General features: G+C 36.7%; 1 protein-coding gene across 3 annotated transcripts in view; it reads right to left on the bottom strand.

The window, feature by feature from the left end:
* Positions 1–985: 985 nt before the first annotated feature.
* The window catches only part of PSEN1 (presenilin 1), a 20419-nt gene continuing 3035 nt past the window's right edge, over positions 986–18369 (bottom strand). For all 3 annotated transcript variants that reach the window (XM_010288186.1, XM_010288188.1, XM_010288187.1), the window contains 9 exons: positions 16271–16524; positions 14863–15004; positions 11058–11125; positions 9064–9284; positions 6670–6768; positions 5295–5381; positions 4261–4434; positions 2031–2149; positions 986–1675 (listed from right to left, as the gene is read on the bottom strand). In XM_010288186.1, coding sequence (XP_010286488.1) covers positions 1520–1675; positions 2031–2149; positions 4261–4434; positions 5295–5381; positions 6670–6768; positions 9064–9284; positions 11058–11125; positions 14863–15004; positions 16271–16524 — 1320 coding nt within the window. In that variant the 3' untranslated portion in view covers positions 986–1519. The remainder of the gene's footprint in view (positions 1676–2030; positions 2150–4260; positions 4435–5294; positions 5382–6669; positions 6769–9063; positions 9285–11057; positions 11126–14862; positions 15005–16270; positions 16525–18369) is intronic.

The raw sequence follows: 18369 nt of genomic DNA, 5'->3' as shown, positions 1-18369 counted from the left end.
CCTCAGGAAAAAAAAAATTACTTGTACAGAGTAACAGCCTACGGCAAAAACAACTTCATCTCACACAAGTCTCATTTCCAAGCAATTATTCATAAATGAGTTCTTTCAAATGAAGAAAAAAACCCCAGTTTAGCAGGTTTTGAAGTTTGAACAGATTCCTTTTCTTGTAACAAGTTCAAAATCTCATATCTTCTTTTCAGTGATTTTGAGTTGCCTTTCATTTGTCCAGTCTTCTGTTCCTCACTGGAGAGGTAATTAAAGTGAAGAGGGCCACAAATTTTGCTCCTTGGTAACATGAAGTAATGTTTCACCTAACTTAAGTATCCTCACCAATAAAAATATCGCATGAAAAAAAAAAATCCCTGCCCAACCTGAGGTGTTAAGACGGTTGAGTGACCAATACTTCAAGTCAACAGAACTGTAAACCACATTTTTGTAGAGAAAAATTTCAGTGACACATTAAAGTGCTGTTAATAGCACTTTGGCTTCTAGACCTGGCAAACTAAACTCCTTCTGGGATTGTTGCAAATGTCTACTTATTTCATAAGAGTTTCAATAAAAGGTACATATACCAACAATGCAGTCCGTGTTGTTAGTGACTATTCTCAAACACAGCGTTTAAAATGGTGTTCTAGCAAAATAATTTGCAAGAGCACAATGAGTTAAGTCCTGAAATTGCTTTTTAATGTAGTTTATTAACCTTTTAGAATCTAAGATCCAGATTAGGACCTTATGATCCACTAATGCCAAACAATTCAGTCCAAGTCTAAGTAGCTACATAAACTGGAGCAGATGTACAGAAGGTGCACTCCATGCTTGAGGATACAAAGTATTAAAACTGAGAAGAGGCTCCTAGTTCTAGTAGGGGTGGTGGTGGTGGAAGCTTTTAAATTTACTAAAATGAAGCACACTCAGGCACAGAGGCTATGAAGTGGTGGAGCACTCTTAGAGTGACAGTACTTTCTCCCTTCGTCAAGTGGCTACAAAGTCCTTTCTCGTTACACAAAGCAGAGTCAGGACTCTGCTGTCAAAAGATCACTGCTGAAGAAGTCTGAATTGGGTTCTGTCTCTTCAAGCAGTTACAGGGACAAGTTCCATGTGATTTGTCAGCTTCCTCTGTTAACATCAAGGAAGTCCTGAGCACCCTTAATGCTGTGAAAATAATCAACCTGTGGTAAGAGATCACATTGCTGGTGGAAGCATTAGCAATTTTCACACAGGTAGTCCTTACCAGAGATACGTATATCAGATTACCTCTGATATAACAGCACCCAGTTTAGACCGGCTGTCAGGAAGAAGCCACTTTCACAGAGGAAAATTCATATGGTGCCCAGTGCAGCAGTTGTCTCGGAAAAAAAAGAAAAAAACCCAAAACACCAAAACATCAGAGGAAGTTGTAATGATTCAGGCTTGGAATCTTGAGTATTAAACTTCAGTCTCACTTGAGAACTGAGGGAAAAACATTTCTCCTCCTCCCAGATTTGCTACAAATATCCATAGAATACCAGCATCAAGTGTGCTAGATATAAAATTGATGGAATGCTAGCTGGTCCATAAAAGGTTGCACCAAGTTGTCTGTAGCAAAGTAAAAAACTAGCCCAAAGGTTATGGAGATTGGAAGCGCTGGTAAGGCCTTCTTAAAGATGGCAAGAAGCAGAAGTGTAAGGCACAGACCCTGAGAGGAAGAAAAAAAAAAACACAAACCAAACAAAAACATAAGGAGAAATTAGGGAACTCTGACAAGCAAAAGATTTTTTATATATATATATAAAAAAACACTAACACCACAGAAATACAAGATACCATTAACGCGTTCCTAAACTAAAGGCATAAGTGATGGATGTACAGCCAATGAAAATCACAGCTGAAGCCCTCATCAGTATTCAGTCAGGCCACCAAATAAACAAATTCCAAAGGAAAAAATGTAGCAGTTATGACTTTGTCCCTGATAAACAACAGAAACTATCCCTATTATCTATTTCTATCTATTTCTAACAATAGAAATTATCCCTATATCACATTATACTCACAATTAATATGGCTACAAAACACGCTAAAGTTGTATTCCAGTCCCCGCTTGCTGTTGCAGAGGCTTTGCCAACAAGGACGCTGTAGAAAATGAAGTCTCCCAAACCTAGCTTTACTCCTCCTGCAAAAGTGAATATATGGCAGCATTAAGTATCAGACAGTCTACTAGTATTACATATCAGTAAATGTCAGAGAATAATACAGGTTTATATTAAGTATCAACAGGACTTGCTAAGAACAACATTTTATTTTCAAAACTAATACCACTCCTGAATCAAGTGATAAACTCTTGTGAAACAAGACGGCTTAGGAACATTACACCACTCAATTCATCCTACAATTAGAATTTTTCTATATTCCTAGTCTCCTGTACACACAAATGCAGTATATTCAAACTCAGATATTTATAATTATATTTGTTGTGGGGGTGTTCACTTTTGGTTGCCATGTCATATTCAACAGAATATTGAAGTAAAATTCCTTTAAGCTGGCTGAGGGAGGGGGAAAACAAGTAAGTCGCTTGCAGGTGGCCAGTTAGAAACCTATACCCAGCAAAATATTCCACTGCCCTCCCAATTTTCCTACAGAATTCTAAGGTAGTTCTAAAAAGCACTTGTGTGTAATTACAGAGCATATCACAGTGACAAAAGCCTGACATATTTAGTCCAAGATGTGAGGTTTAGGAAAATTAATGAGTTAACATCTTATTCCTTTAAATAGTAATTACCACCTTAACTCCCAGTCTGGGAGCATAATACTCAATTATTTCTGCGAGTGAAATAATGAAGATCTCCTGAATGCGAGTTCACTTTCTGATCTTTTAGTCCAAGATATTAAGTCAGAGAGGCCAGCATCAGGTCACCAGCTGTTTACTTTGTTACTTGATTACAGTCCAGCCCAAAATTCACTTTAGAGTTCTAACAGGAACCCAGAGCATCAAAACAGAGGTGTATGCCTGAATGATCACTGAGGAAAAAACAGAAAGGAAAAAAGGAGGGGAAAAAAAAAAGGGAGAAAGGAAAAAAAGAAAAAAGGCAACCCTACTCTCTTTCAGCAGGCCTCCAATATATGGTCTGGAACACTGCATTCATGAAAAGCTCTTAAGCACTAAAACACTCTTTAACTGCTGAAACAAAACTCGGATGCTTGTTTTCAGTGTGACAGAACAATAAAAGCAAAGGCAACTGCTAGATAACTCTTTCCACACAAGCAAACTCCCCAAATTTCTAATACGCTGCTCCAAGCTTCTAGTAAGCTAATGCTGGCTGACAAGTCTGACTGGATCACTGCGCATCTGTCATTACTATTCGCTGTAGAAATACAGGAAGGAAAAAATTTTTCATCTGGCTAGACAAGAATTTTAGTTAACCAGTCAGCTAACTAAAATAGCCCAATTCCTAAAATTTTTTGCATCTTAATGTTATTTTTCTAAGCTCTAGAAATTAAAATGGATTTGCAACACACTCTGAATTTGGAATTTTGGGGACAAAGTAAATTCAAAATTTTTCTTAAAGTAGAAGTCTCTATTTTTAATCAGAGGAGCACCTGAGAATCAAAGGAAGCCGTTGCACCTGCTAAATATGGCAGCATCTCATGTGGAGAGCAGTTTATTAGACAAGCAGACCCTAATTTATTTAGAGCTTTGCAAATCTAATACCAGCTCCAAATGGAAATCATGAGTCTATTAAAACAGGTATCTGAGTATTGATGTCATGTGCTCTCCAAAGATACTGTACCTCAGCAAGATGCTGGAGAAAAATACACAAGCCCATGGCATTCTGCATTCATTTCAGCCTCCAATTAGGTTTTAAACATTGCTTCATGCAGAGTAGTTTAATCTTGAGGCAAAAAAAGTTAATGACTGCATTTACAGGGCCTAAAACCCAAAAGAGATGATATACAGCAGAACACTGCCTGACAAAGACAGAAGCTAATGGAACTGACTGTATAATGGTCTGAAAGCAGCTTGTGCTATTGAAGTTTTGAGTTTATGTATCAAACTGAAGCTCAGTTTGGCCAATATTACTCACTCCTGCAGCAAAACCAAAAGCTACCAAAAATCAACTTCATCTATTTCAAAGGGGCACGTCAGTATAGATCATGAACAAAAGCAGCACTTCAGCTTGCTATTAGCTCATAGCATACTGTATCTGTGCAGTCAGGATGACTAAGACTAAGACTAACTAGCTTCAGATATTACTAAGTCTTTCAGGCACAGTACTCCATACTCACGTTCTTCGGGGTCTTCACTGGTTTGAGAGTTACTGGGTAAAGCCTGAACAGCAGCACGGGATTCAGGTGTTGATTCAATGGGTCCTATTCTATTGTCCCTTTGTTGCTGCCATTCCTGACTAAAGCCACCGTCATCCGCTTCAGCATCTTCATTCTGAGTCTGGTTTGCCGGAGCTCAAAGGAAGAAAGGCATTTAAGATCTCCTTCAAAAACTTGCCTTCTAAAACATGACAATCTCTCCACATGTAAGATCACAGAAGGATGAGGGGAAAAAACCAGGTATTCTGTAATATTTAGCAAAACCTAACATTGACACACACCATTACAAGACATTCTCACTTCAGATTTTAACACTTACTTAAACAATCAGGAGTCAATGTGCACTCTGCAGTCATAGCACCTACATGTTGCACTCAAGTCCTAGTATTCAGGAGTACTTCAATATAACAGAGTGGAAGCTCTGTGGTGACTTAATTTAAAGATCACAGTTTAAGGAATAACTATCATCTAATATTTCATTAGCTTCTTTAGTCACTATCGACTGCTTAATTTTCCAGTAAAATAGAAAACTTTACTGAAAGTTACTTATACATACACCCCTTGAAGCATGTTAAATTCAGAAATTCTGCTCCGCTTTAATAATACATGTAAACAAACAAACCCCAAGTTTTTAAACACTAGCTGCACAGCCAAAAGGGCTAGACACATTTCTTTTTAACACAAATATAAATGAGTTAGCATCATAGTATATCATCCCAATTTGACAAGTGATTGAGCTCAGTCAATAGTTGTCTATTGAGAGTCATTTCACCACCAACATCTTGCATCCCAGAAAAATGAATGCAATTACATTAACTGCACAGTAAGTGAGGAATTTTTGAAGTCTTGACAGATTCATCATTCCTAATAAGACCTCCATGCTTTCACTCTTCTACAGCACCAGGACACTTAAAAAGCTAAAAAAAAACCAAGTGTCCATAAACAAGTATTCCAATAAAATGACAACTATAAAGGCTTGCCGAAGAAAAACTCACCTTGTTTATCATAAGTGGAGTTTTTGGAAGCTTTCCGTTGGGCTTCTGGATCTTCTTCAGCCATGTTCACTAGCCATATCATTGTTGCTATTAAAAAAACCCAACAAAACAGTATAGCTAATCACATCCTCAGATGTATGCAATTCTGAGATAGTGCTGGCACCAATCCATTCTTTTTTCTTTTTCTTTTTTTTTTTTTTTGATACAACTATCTTTTGCAACAGGCAATTTTACTCTCATTAAAGCACAGTAATATCTGGAACACAGCCAGTACCAGCTACAACATGCATTTACAGAATTTGGTGAATAAAAGTTTTATTCTTACTAGATGTTGAAAAAAATTGCAACAGCTGTTGCCAGGGAAATTACTTCTATATATGAGGCCCACTCTGAAAATCCGAATCAACTATTTCTTTACTTTTTTCCATTAATCAGTTCTTTTATCTGCAAGTAAAAAGGTTTATTAAAACTAGTATTGAGGTAACTTCAATTTAGAGGCAGTATCGGCAAAGTTAATTGTTCTCTGCCCCCACTGTAACAAAGAATTCTCCAATCGGAGGTAATGAAATGTTGTCACACTTAAATGGTGTATTTTAATTCAAGTTTGTGGTTTCTCTACATTCACCTCTCCTCCCACAAAACAGAACAACAGGCAGCTATGAGCAGTATTGGTAAAACACAGCAAGAGTGACAGCTGAAGAAACCCCTCTTCTCTCCACTGTAAACTTGTCCCTGAAGGAGCCAGTCAGTCTACACCACACTTGCTGCTTTACAGGCATAATAATTTATGATTAACCTATTTCACTGTTTATCCCTATGATTACGACTAGCAACATGGAACTTCAGAAACAGTGGAATTATATGCTAATTGATACACAGGTCCTAACAGCAATTTGCATTCAGTACGTTATTTTTCACAACTGCAGGGAGAAACAGTATTATCAAAAGACGACAAGCTGTGGAGAAAGGAGAAAATAGATCTGTAAACAAATCTCTTCTAAGCAATTTCTCCTTTTCTTTCCAGTAACACACAAGTTAAGCACTGAAAGCTGATAAATATTTTCTAAAAACAAGTACTCCCTTTGAATAGGCTTGATTCACAGTCTAATGACATACTACTTTGGTCAAAACAAGGTGTATTACCATTCTTCCTGTTCATATTTTATAACAAAACATTCTGGTTTTTATCTTGCAAGATCTTAGCCAGATGATGTTCCACATTTTTGCGTCAATAGGGAAAGGAAAACTACAGCCCAAGTAAACAGAATTCCAGCTGCCAAGCATCACATTAAAAGACAGAAAAATGAGAGTAATCACTTCAGCTGACCAGGTGACTGTAAGTATTTAATTTAAGTATTTCATGAAATATACTTACAGGAGTAAATAAGTGCTGGGAAGAGAGTTTCATTTCTCTCTTGAGCTGTTTCAACTAGCATACGAAGAGGACCTTTAGGACACAGGACAGCAACCAAATCTGGAAGGAAGAGCAAAGAGATCTTACACCACTGCAGACATACTTTTAAGAAAGTTTTTCTGTAACACTTGCAGAGACTGGTAATAGGGTAAAATGCTAACTTGAACATAGACTTCTGAGAGCGCCAATGGGCACAAGGCAGTATCCCACAGGAACACCTTTTAATATTCTCAGTTGTGCAACCTATTTTACATATTACTGTAATATGTATTACAAATTTTAAAAAATGTGATGTTTCTCACTGAAAATATTATGTAACTGCAGATGTATCTGTGTGTATATGCAGATTTGCAAATTGAAAGCAAGTAATTCACGGAAGTCACTATTCAACTAACATCTTAGAAATACTCAAGCTTGCTTTCTTAACCCAAGTTTAATGCTAAATCAAATTTTAAGACAACAGGTAAATGAGGCATACATAACTTTTATGAAGTAGGCATGACTGCCAATTTATTCTCACTTAAAGAGGAAAGAAAGTGAATGTACATGTGAAGAGGAAAAAAAATAGGTTTATTAAGCCTTGCTGAAAAACGCTGTGTTTGCATAGATTTGAGAGGTGTTCAAAGCATATTTAGCGTAAGAAAAAAAAGCAGCTTTTTGTTGCTTCCCTCAATTCTTGTTCATGGGACAGTATATGAAACTGGATGAACAATTAAAAATTAACTGAAAAGCAATCATTTACAAAATAGGATGACTGCACAAGTTACTCATACAGATCAAAGCACAGCATTAAGAAAAACTGATCAGCAGGTGCTCCATTTGCTTTCTCACCTGAATGTTGATGGTTTGTTAATGAAATTTGCAACTCCACAACCAAATCCTGCTACTTTTCCCTTGTCTTGCATATTTGGACAGAAAGCTGCAACATTTACATATTAACCTTGCTACTATCTTTCGAAGTCATCCACTCACTGTATATCTTTAAATTCATTTGAAACAAAATCTGAGACCAAAAGGAGTATCTTACTTGTCAGGAGCTGTAAGTTGCACAGAGCAGTCCTGTACCTAAGCCAACTGCCCTAGCACCATTGCTGGTCCCACTCGAGTAAAGAATTCTTAGCATGGGGTCACAAGCTTTGAAACTTACCTCCCCTTTACTCAAAACAACCAAGTTATGGTCTTGGAATATGATCTAAAGAGTAATTTTGTTTTGTAATCACTGAATGAAGGCTGCACACTTGGAATACTCAGATTTGTTCCAGTCATAGGAAGGGTAGAAGTGGAGAGGGGGGATGGGAAGGTTTCTTTAAGATCCATGAGCATACACACAAGGGACATTTTTCCTCCCTCTGAAGGAAGAGGACACCCAAGGAGTACACTGACCTACCAGAGCTAATCACATCTTATTAACCCCTGCACTGCTACAACTGGACAGGTTCTCAATCTTTATCATTATCAGTGACTTTCAGAGTACACATTCATCACACTTCCATGCTTCCAAAAAAATTATGAGTACATCTTCATGGATACGGTAATGTTTTAATTATGTCTAGGTAACTAGATTTTAGTCTTGCCTGGGAACTAAATCAGTATCTGGGATATAGAGTGATCTTCTTACCAAAAGTGTCCAGTGCCCTCTAAAGCTTTATGAAAAAACTACATCTAGGTACCTCTCAGTCATCATTCTAAAAAAGCGTAATATGCGATAATTCAAATGAATTTTATTTTTATTTAAAAAAATCAAGGAAACAGATCTCACAATTATATCCTTTTGAATGTTAAATGACTTTGAGCAATGAAAACTGCCTTTAATCCTTCCTTACTTCCTTCTCATTATATTATTAGGCATGGATCAGGGTGTTGTTTCTATGTCCACAAATTTGAACAATTCATAGGTTGGGCAGATCTATACCTGTATGGGACTGTATCCAAACAACAAGCTCCTAAATTCTGAACATAGAATCATTTCCAAAGTTTCCTTTGGAAACTTGGTGAAAAAAAGAAACCAAAAGCTCTCCACCTTCATAGAAGAGATCAAAATGGCAACACAGGTCTTTTAGCTCCTCCTCTCTCTTACTTTAATTCTCCTCCCCAAAGAATCCAGAAAGTCCAGAAAACATGAAGGAAGATGGCATCACACGGCCACACAAAGCCCTTAGCTGCAGGGGACTGATCTCGGTTTAGATCATGATCTTATTTCTGAAGTCTGTAATCACCTTACCCGCTACTGTGGATGACACCCACCCCCTTTTTCTTTTTTTTAAGGTATAGTCAGACAAACGGAAAATGAGCAGTCAGGGAATAAAAGAAATTCCCACCATAATATCTTTTACTATGCCTTGCCCCAGACCTTACCATACACTGAAATAACAGCCAGGATAAGCCACGCAGTCCATTCGGGAAGGTACTTAATGAACACCAAGGCCATGAGAGCGCTTATCATAATGAGATATGCCTGCTGGAGCCGAAGCGGACCCTTCCAATGAATACAAATCATTCCCACAACACCGAAGTTCCAGATCATGAGTGCCACTGTAATGTAGTCCATGGCAACGTTATAAGTCTTAAAAACCTCACTAAAAAAAAATATGGAAGAGAATATTGACTGCATTTGCTTAAAACAACGGAAACAAGTTACAGATGCAAGCTTCACAACATTTAAAAAAAAATTTCATATTCAATGTAGTGGCACAAATGTAAAATTCTATCTCCAATTAGTACTTAACCATTCTTCGCAAAGGGGATAATTTTACTAGTGTTTGCTTCACATGAACTCTTTCACTTTTCTGAAAATTTTCGTAAATGTTCTACTTCCTTCTCAATCAAAGCAGAAACTGACAGGAAGGGACGTTACTGCAAAACTAGTCATTTTGATTTTGTTCACGATTTTTAAAAATCGGAAGAATAAGAACTTGTGAGGTTATAACGGATCTTTAAAGGCATGCAAACAGATCTCCTTCTACTTACCTACCTCCTGTGGAATGGAAACACTTTGCTAACTTCAAAGTAAGATATACACGGTTATTCTATTTTATTCTTCGCCACAAACACTAAAGTGAAAAGCTTTCTTTTTGGATGAACCATGTCACTCTGCCACACCAAATACTATAAACAAATTAAGACCCTCAATAACTAATACACCAAAATAGACAAATATGTTGTCATCAAGTCACAAGTGACTTCCACTAATCCCGGGAAGCAACAGTTGTGATGGATGTTTGCAGATTCTGCCGCTGCCAATTCATGAAGCTACCAAGAACCTTATAATTTGCATGATACTTTCCTCCAGGAAATTTGTCTTCCCTAGTTGTTAGCTGGCCTTTGAGATGTACGGTGTTAACAGGATGCCCCTTACTGCTATCATGTATTAACTGGTCTATCAACTCCCTCCTCACTCACTAGACCTCTGAAAAAGGATGCCAGCACTGCTGTGAGGCAGCAGGGTCAGGTGAAGGAAAGCAGAGTGTCAGGAAAGTCTTCAGTCCCTCTAGTCACACATGCTCATGGAAAAGTGCCAGCTCCAACCCGAACCCAAAGGAAGTGAGCCTGGCAACTTGCTTCCACCCAGCCTGTACTTCAAAATATTGCCCTGTATTTCAAAAGTCGTTACTATGGCTAGAGAAAATATTAACCAAAAAAGGCATCACAGATGACTTTTAGCAAAATTAGTGACTGAAGGAACACAACTTTCTCCCCCTAGAGATCAAATTAAATAAGCTTCTTCAAAGAGAAGTGTATATGTCACCAAGTGGTACAAAAAATATACACACTACAAGAATTTCATGGCATATCTCTAGTTACGAACCCTAGTCAGGTTGCTCGTTTTAGAGAATACTGAGTATTATGTACCACTTTTCTTGATGTCTGGATAAAGACATGCTTCCAAATTTGAAAAGAAAAACACTGAATATATTTTGATGAGAGAGCAGATTCTTTTCAGCCACTCCCATGCAAACAGCCTTTGCATATACAGCCCACCACCAGTGGTAAACAATGGCCCTCAAGTCATACAGCTATGAAATATTAAGTTATCAGAAGATAGACTAACAGAATAACCTGTCCTGTGGAAGATAGATTATTCTAATGATGAATAATCATCAATAATAATAATAAATGCATAATTTGATGCATGTGTAAGGGACAGCTCCAGTACAGTATCAGATGCACTATAAACTCATAAATCTCTTTCTCTTTTATGTGTATTCTATGAACCTATATAAACCCAAAAATTTTATTGCAATAGCTTACCCATTACTGTCATTCTTGTTTAAGGTTCAAGGGCTAGTTCTGAAATACATACATACATAAAGTGGTTGAAAAATGGTACATTAATGCTTTAGTTCACTTACCCCAGGTAGATGAATGAGAAAAAGAAAAGCAGCAAAAGAGAAGAAATTATAAGCCAACCATGGATCACCTGGGAAAAAAAAAAAAGAGTTATCAATACAGATTTTTTTAAGATTTTATCTTTTAAACATAGTATCTACTTAAAAATGCCTTTAAGGCTATTTTCCCTTTTGAATAAAGCAAGAAAATTATATTCAGATCTCTTTCTTTGGCTGTTGCTAAATTCATATTTAGTCTATACACGTTATTATATTTTAATTTACACTTATGAATTTTAAGTGCTTTGTGGTCTTTCAATAGAGGTTCTATACAATGAAAACTACTGTTTGTGTATTTTTAGGTCATTTTGATAACAGTATCATTATAACGCAGAAGCATCCAGCATTAACACAGATTGAAAATACGATTCGTTTTTTCCACAATTAAAAAGACTGCTCTGATTGCAAGTAATTTTCAGAATACAGTTATAGAACTAAATGCTGGAACATAGGAAAACCTTCAGTGCTTATCTGCTGGAATTCAGTATTAGCATGTAATCAATGAATGACTATGTAAGGATTTCTACATTCTCTATCCATCATCTATACACGTAATCTCTAATTTTCATACGACAGCAGTTATACATGCCCAACAGTTTATCAAAAAACAATTCAGGGTTGTACTCAGCAGGGACACACATAGATTTAAACTTGGAAATGACAGGCACTCAGACTTTGCACTGACGCAAGTGCACAGCATGCTTGTATATTTCTGTGCAAAATTAAAAATTAAGATTGAAAAGCCCTGTAACTTTGGTAATCTCTGAATTCAGAATGAAACATGTATTTGTCAAATTCATAGCACAGAATCCTATATATAAAACCAGACCAAACATTGCAAGTAGATAACCAGTCAGAAGCAATAACCTAGAAATTCAAGCTGCCTAAGAAATCCTGCTTTGCATAGACATGCTCAGTGGAAAATTAACTAGTTAAATTAGCTATATATGTATACCAGATCAAAGTATTCAGAAACTAGGTTAGAAATACAATTTCTAAACATTTCTCTTTTTCTAAAAGATGTGCAGTAGAATACATACTATGTTACAGTTTCTACAATATTTTGCAAAATTTAATTTAAAAGTCAAGCCCATATGTACACAGACTAAAAGAATCATGTTACATGAGGCAACCAGGACTTTCCAGCAAATTAAGAATCTAGTTATTACAGTTAGTAATTTAGTACAGTTAGTCTAATACTTAATTTTTCATAAGCATTTTTAAAATTCTCAGCAGTATTTGAAACATTCATTCTCCTTCTTCACACTTTCTCTCTTTCAAAACAGGTTCAAATTTAACCTTCAATGTAATAAAACCTGTCATTTCACTTGCTAATCTAACAGATTGGCTTTCCATATTTGTTAATGTATTCTCAAAAAGACTTAAGAATGGTGCATGTTATATTATAGTTTAAAATATTTTGCAGAACTGAATTTAAAAGTCAAGCCCATATGCACACAGACTAAGTCTCAGTCCATCAAACTGTCACCTCTGATGGGGGGGGGAGAGGAACCATATTAAAGCTGAAGACTGATAGGTACCTGAAACAGAATCCGACTTTCAAACAACTTGTAAAGCTACCTATATATCTCAGTAGTAACCTAAAAGAGTAATTTTATTTCTCTGTAAAACTAGTTGAAACCATTTTAAGAAAATGGCAAAGCAAGCTCTGCCATTTCTTTTAATAACAGCATGACTTCTACCTGTAGTTATTCTATTTGTAGTATAAGCTCTTAAACTTTCTTACCACTTAAGAAAATAATGTGAATACTAATGTTTCATTTTAGTAAAGAGTAAAATGCTCACAATGTCAACACCAAGGCCATAGTCCAGCAAATGTTTGCATGCACTTTGTATAACTACTGCCAACAGTACTAAAGGGGGTAGTTTCAATAGTTGGTGTAAGTTGGCATTTTACACACAGATGTTTGTTTTATATCATGAGTATGTATCTCATTCGCTATACCATCTTCCAGATCACTGGCCTCTTTTCATACAAGTGATTTTTCCAAAGTATTTCTTCTAAGTTTTGGCCAGCATTTTCCTAGCAGCATACCATAACAGGTTTGTTGTCTTAATTAAAGAGTTTTCATTCTTCATTTGACAACAGCTTCAACACTAATTGATCACTGGTACAGAGTCGTCTTTGCCTGCTACAACTTGAATAAAAGCTAAGGATTACAGAATGCAGAGAATTAAAATGAGCTACAGCAGCCAGATTTTGGTTAAGCAGACTAAAGCAATGAAAACTGCAGAGAATAATAAAATACATTATAAAGAAAAGCTAGTCAAATAGAATCACCTTCAAAGATGCTGTTTCTGGTTAGACTTGGAACCATGCTGCTCATTTACAGGAGAAACACAGGAAACTAACAGCAGTAAAGCTGAAATAGCATTTCCTTTCTTCAAAGGAGTTTTCAGATAAAAATTTTGTGAAGATACGCAAATTACCACTACCAGTTGGAGGACTAACATTCTTTCATTATAATATAGACTACATATAGAACTACATGTAAAATAGAATTCATTGGACAGGTAACTACATTTTATAGCATTCTGGTATAGCAGCATAGAAATACTCTGTTAGCAATTCTAAAAACACAAAATTAGTTACTTCTTTAATTAGCATAAAATAGGACAACAGGAAATTTCTGCTGTCTAATCATTCTAATTTTTTAGTACAACAATTATTTTTGTAAGGAGAACATGCAGTGCTTTTTAAGGTCAAGAGGGAAACCAGAAATGTGAAAAGCTTAGTAAAAACTATTTGATGCCTTCAGCACCTGAGGAGAAGTGACTGGAGAACTGGCTGCAAAGGAACCTAGCTGAAGTAGATCAGTTATTTGACTTCATTAGAATGAACGGAATTGACAGTTTAAAAAGAAAACTTTGTCAGTTCAGATTTAACACCACACTGTGATAAAAGAGAAGGTCCACACTTTAAAAAACACTATTCCAAGCTGCATGCAGATTCAGGCAGAAATCATTTCCCCAGTCACTCCACAGATACTTTGTAAAGGGGTTTCACTCACAGCCATGAAGACCAAAAATAAAGTGGAGCAATGCTTTGTGCCAGTGCACGGATCTCACAGACTGTTTTACAACTACGAAACGGATTCAAGGTTCTGGCTGCACACTGGGAAGTTTTACCATTCCAAGCCTTGTCAAATAGGTCCTTAAGACTAAAATACAACCAGGAATTTTCATGAACAACTCCTGCCAGGCAAGTGACATTGCAATTATTTATGCTAAGCCTGGACTTGCCTAGATTACATCATTATATGATTGAAGTCTTTCACAAAAGAGCCTTAGAGTCTCTGTGTTTGTTATAAGGATATTGCCTGGTGTGTACAACCACGCACACATCACAGTGTCGGGGGACTTCTATATTGGGGGCAGGGTGGAGGAGAGGGGAGCCCTTGAGAAGCCCCTGAAGTCCTGAATAGCTTTCAAATTGTAGGACCAGGTCTGTACTTTGTAGTTCTTAACCACAGGATGATTTCGGTACATGGTACATTTCACCGGAATAGGAAGCAATGCCACCCTAATTCTAACTGACAAAACAGCCAGCCGTGTTAGCACTGGGCCTTTGCCCCTCCATTGTGTCAAAGAAACAGAAGCCACAAAATTGAAACAGTGAATTGAATCACCAATTCTGCTACTTTTGCTAACTCATCCTTGATAACCCTTCATTTTGTTCCATTCTTGATAATCTGTACTAATAAATAAAAGTAGCACAATTACTCAAGCCAATTATATTTATACTCACCTTGTAGCACCTGTATTTGTAAAGCACAACCAGGAGTATGGTCATGACAATGATAACGCTGATCATGATAGCGGCATTGAGAATTGAATTCAGGGCTCTCTGTCCTACTGTCTCTGTCTCTTCTGTGAAAGGAGTGTAGATGCTACAACAACAAAGAGTCAACTGAAATGCCACTGAACATACAGATGTTTCTGATATGTGAGGTCAACATCAAATGAAATTGCAGTAATCTTTCAATTCAGAGCTGTAAAAGTAACAGCTATTTTATACTTTGGCAAAATTTGAAAGGCGGTGTAGTATCATATTAGGCAAACTTTAATAAAAAAAATTTCCTTAAAAGACTTTTCTTTCCTACATTCTTATATTACTACTATTTTCTACTTTGTAAAACAAACAAAAACCAGAACTCCACATGCTATGAATCATTAGACTATTACTGCAGCTAGACCTTTATAAGCATACCATCTAGTGGATTTACAGTGAAAGGTTCTCCAGTGATTTCAAGAAAACAATGTATGGGCTCAACTCTCTTTTTCTTAAAGAAATACAATGACCTGGGGGGGGAGGGGAAACCCTACTTCTTTATGGGGAACAGGAGAGGGGGAAGGAAACACCATAAATAAAAACTCAAGAAAAAGAATTCTTTGATCAGCAACTTTGATAAGTGAAAAAGGACTCTGTGTTTTATTGAAACATTTTATGACATGCTTGTATTATATTATACAAACATTTCAAAGCCAAACACACTTTGAATCATTTTGTCTAAACGTTTTCACAGTGGAACATTTAGACTGATTTGCTGCAGGTTCTGACAGGCTCTGTGTTCTTTCCTTTCACTCAAGTCAGCTTTCTCTGAAATTACTTTTTTTTGGGCAACATTAATATTTTGCCAAAAAAAAAAAATTCTATACAGGAAACCTGCCAGGAAAGTTTTTATAACGGCAACAGAAGTGAACCTCATAAAGCTGTCTTACCTGTTGCATTTGAATTTCTTTAACAGCACAGGCAAACCAGAACTTGGCATATATGCTACTTCATTTAAATGAGTAGTTTGTTGTTTCCTTTTCCAAAATCTTTGCATTCTAGCAGCATACAACTGAACTGGCTTTGGCTCAGTTTATTTTATAAATACCAAAAGGCATGATGAAGTATTAAAGTAAGAACTAGGATTTGAATCAAGCAGTAACAACCAAGATATTACCTAACCGGTCACCACACAGAGAGCAAATGCCAATAATCCCACAAATCTAGAGTATGGTTTCTGGAAGGAATAAACTAAAACTACCTTTGGGCTGGTGGAGAGGAAAAGGGAATTCACTACTTGACTTAGACCCCTGAAGAAAGGGAGATTAAAGAAAATTATCTAAGTGAGTCCATTGAAAAGATAGGGAAAAAAATTGATACATACAGCTGTCCATCCTTGCGCGTATAAAAGCTGACAGACTTGATGGTTGCAACAACGACCACCATGCAAAGTGTGACAGGTACAAACAACATAATCACATGTTTTGCTCCATATTTCAGTGTCAGCTCCTCATCTTCTTCTTCGTCTTGTTCCACCACTTGCTGAATGCTTTGTGGCTGCCCATTGGTCTCAGACTCAGGATTGTCGTTTCTTCTGCGCTCACTATGATCATGGCGACGTCTTTCACTGTTGTCATTCTGTAATATATAAAAAGAAGTTTCCTCAGCAACGACCCACAATTATATTCTCAAAGCTAAAGATTAAAGACAAGTGAAAGATGATCTTCAACAGTACATGTGTTAAGGTAATATTTACTGTCAAAAACACTTGCCACAGCAAGGACTTAAACAGTAGTAGTTAATTGCATCACAGTTATAAAAAAAAATGTGAGCACAGGGTTATGTTAGAAGCATTTATATTAAAAACAGCAGCAGCTGAAAGTAGGGCTGGTTGCATCTAACAGCCTATGTCACCTTTCCTTTAAACAGAATATAAAAAGCTGAGTAAAGACAGACAGCTTTTTCCCTTGGTCCAAACTACAGTCGATACAAGGGTGCATGACAGTACATTACTCACAGCTTGACAAGAATTAACTGTATCTGTTCCTAGAAATAATGCCAAACAGACATCTATGAACCTAACTCCATGAAAGTCCCAATAAAATTTCTACCTTCCTTACCACATTACTCCCACTACAGTACACTAGCTGTGTTAAAATGGAATTTCACAAGGTATTGTGTTCCCACGTTTTTTGCGAGAAGAATGACACAGAAATGGTGATCAAACTCAGGTAATTCTCATTCTTTATGTTGACAATTGTTCCCAAAGTTTGGGCGTGATGAGCTAAGTGTGCAGATTCTTTCTCTCCTTTCCCAAGAATACTACTACCACATCCTTTCACTGACACTGAAGAAATTCCACCACTCCTGTCAACAAATATGAAAGAGCCTCCTAGCCTTCCTGATACTGCTACATGAAACATCAAGGGTATAATTCAAACACAAGGACAGAATTAAATGTTCAATGGAATTAAGATTAACCACAAGCAAAAACACAAACTGGGACTACCACCTACAAGTAAATGATCAGGCCTGCGCTCCTCCTGTTGTCACAAACCTTTTGTCCCTCTCCAAGAAGCCTGGTCAGAAGGAGGCATTCAGCCTTTTATATGTTGTGTGCAGATACAGAGAACACAACCGGACAGTGAGCTACATTTTACCTGTTCTGGACTACAAACAAACATTTTATATTTACCAGCTACTCTAAACAAGCCCTAAAGTTCCACAGTTTATACAGTCTACTTTTCTTTTTACTGTATTACCATATCCAAAGTCAATGCTGTACTGTTCCCACTCCCGCCACTCAAGAGGTTTAACATAAGAGAGATATAACACAAAGATTTTTGACTTCTTACAAAATTAATCTAATTTCTTCAGAATTACTCAAACTGAACTGTTTGTAAATGAAGTGCACTGAAGCAGCTTTAGATTAAAATGTGCAATAAACTGAAGGAAAATACCTTTTGCAATACCTTCAAAATACCATTCAGTTTTAATAAAATTGCTCTAGACATAAGATACGGCATTGCAAATAACCTAATTATTTCTGCTTTAGTACTCATACAGGTAATTTTTTCCTTAAACATGTAATGTTGAAGTCTCATTACCTGTTCTTAATAGCATTTCCAAACCTAACTGCTGACTTGTATCTCACCAACTCACTGCACTTTTTTGATGAATCAATAGTAATTTTGGAGATTCCTTATATAGATTTTCTCCTAACCCCGCCATCAGAAAAGATAAGATGTTAAGTACACACTCAGAAACTCAGAGTGGAGTTTTCAAAAGCACTTAAGTGATTAAGGAGTACAAGTCCCTGGACTTTGAACTGCAAACACTGACACTGCTAAAACCTTTGTTGAAGCTTTACAACTTCCCCAAGTCATGAAAAATTTGCTTTTACAAGACGTTATAAAGTAACAATACACATCAAATGCTTTGTCTATTTACTCCTTTTTTGTGGTATCCTCAGGATCGAGTTCA

Source organism: Phaethon lepturus, unplaced genomic scaffold (assembly GCF_000687285.1).
Source record: "Phaethon lepturus isolate BGI_N335 unplaced genomic scaffold, ASM68728v1 scaffold19285, whole genome shotgun sequence".
NCBI classification, from domain to species: Eukaryota; Metazoa; Chordata; class Aves; order Phaethontiformes; family Phaethontidae; genus Phaethon; species Phaethon lepturus.
The sequence above is the reverse complement of the archived record's forward strand: the minus strand, read 5'-3'. Positions and strand labels throughout refer to the sequence as shown.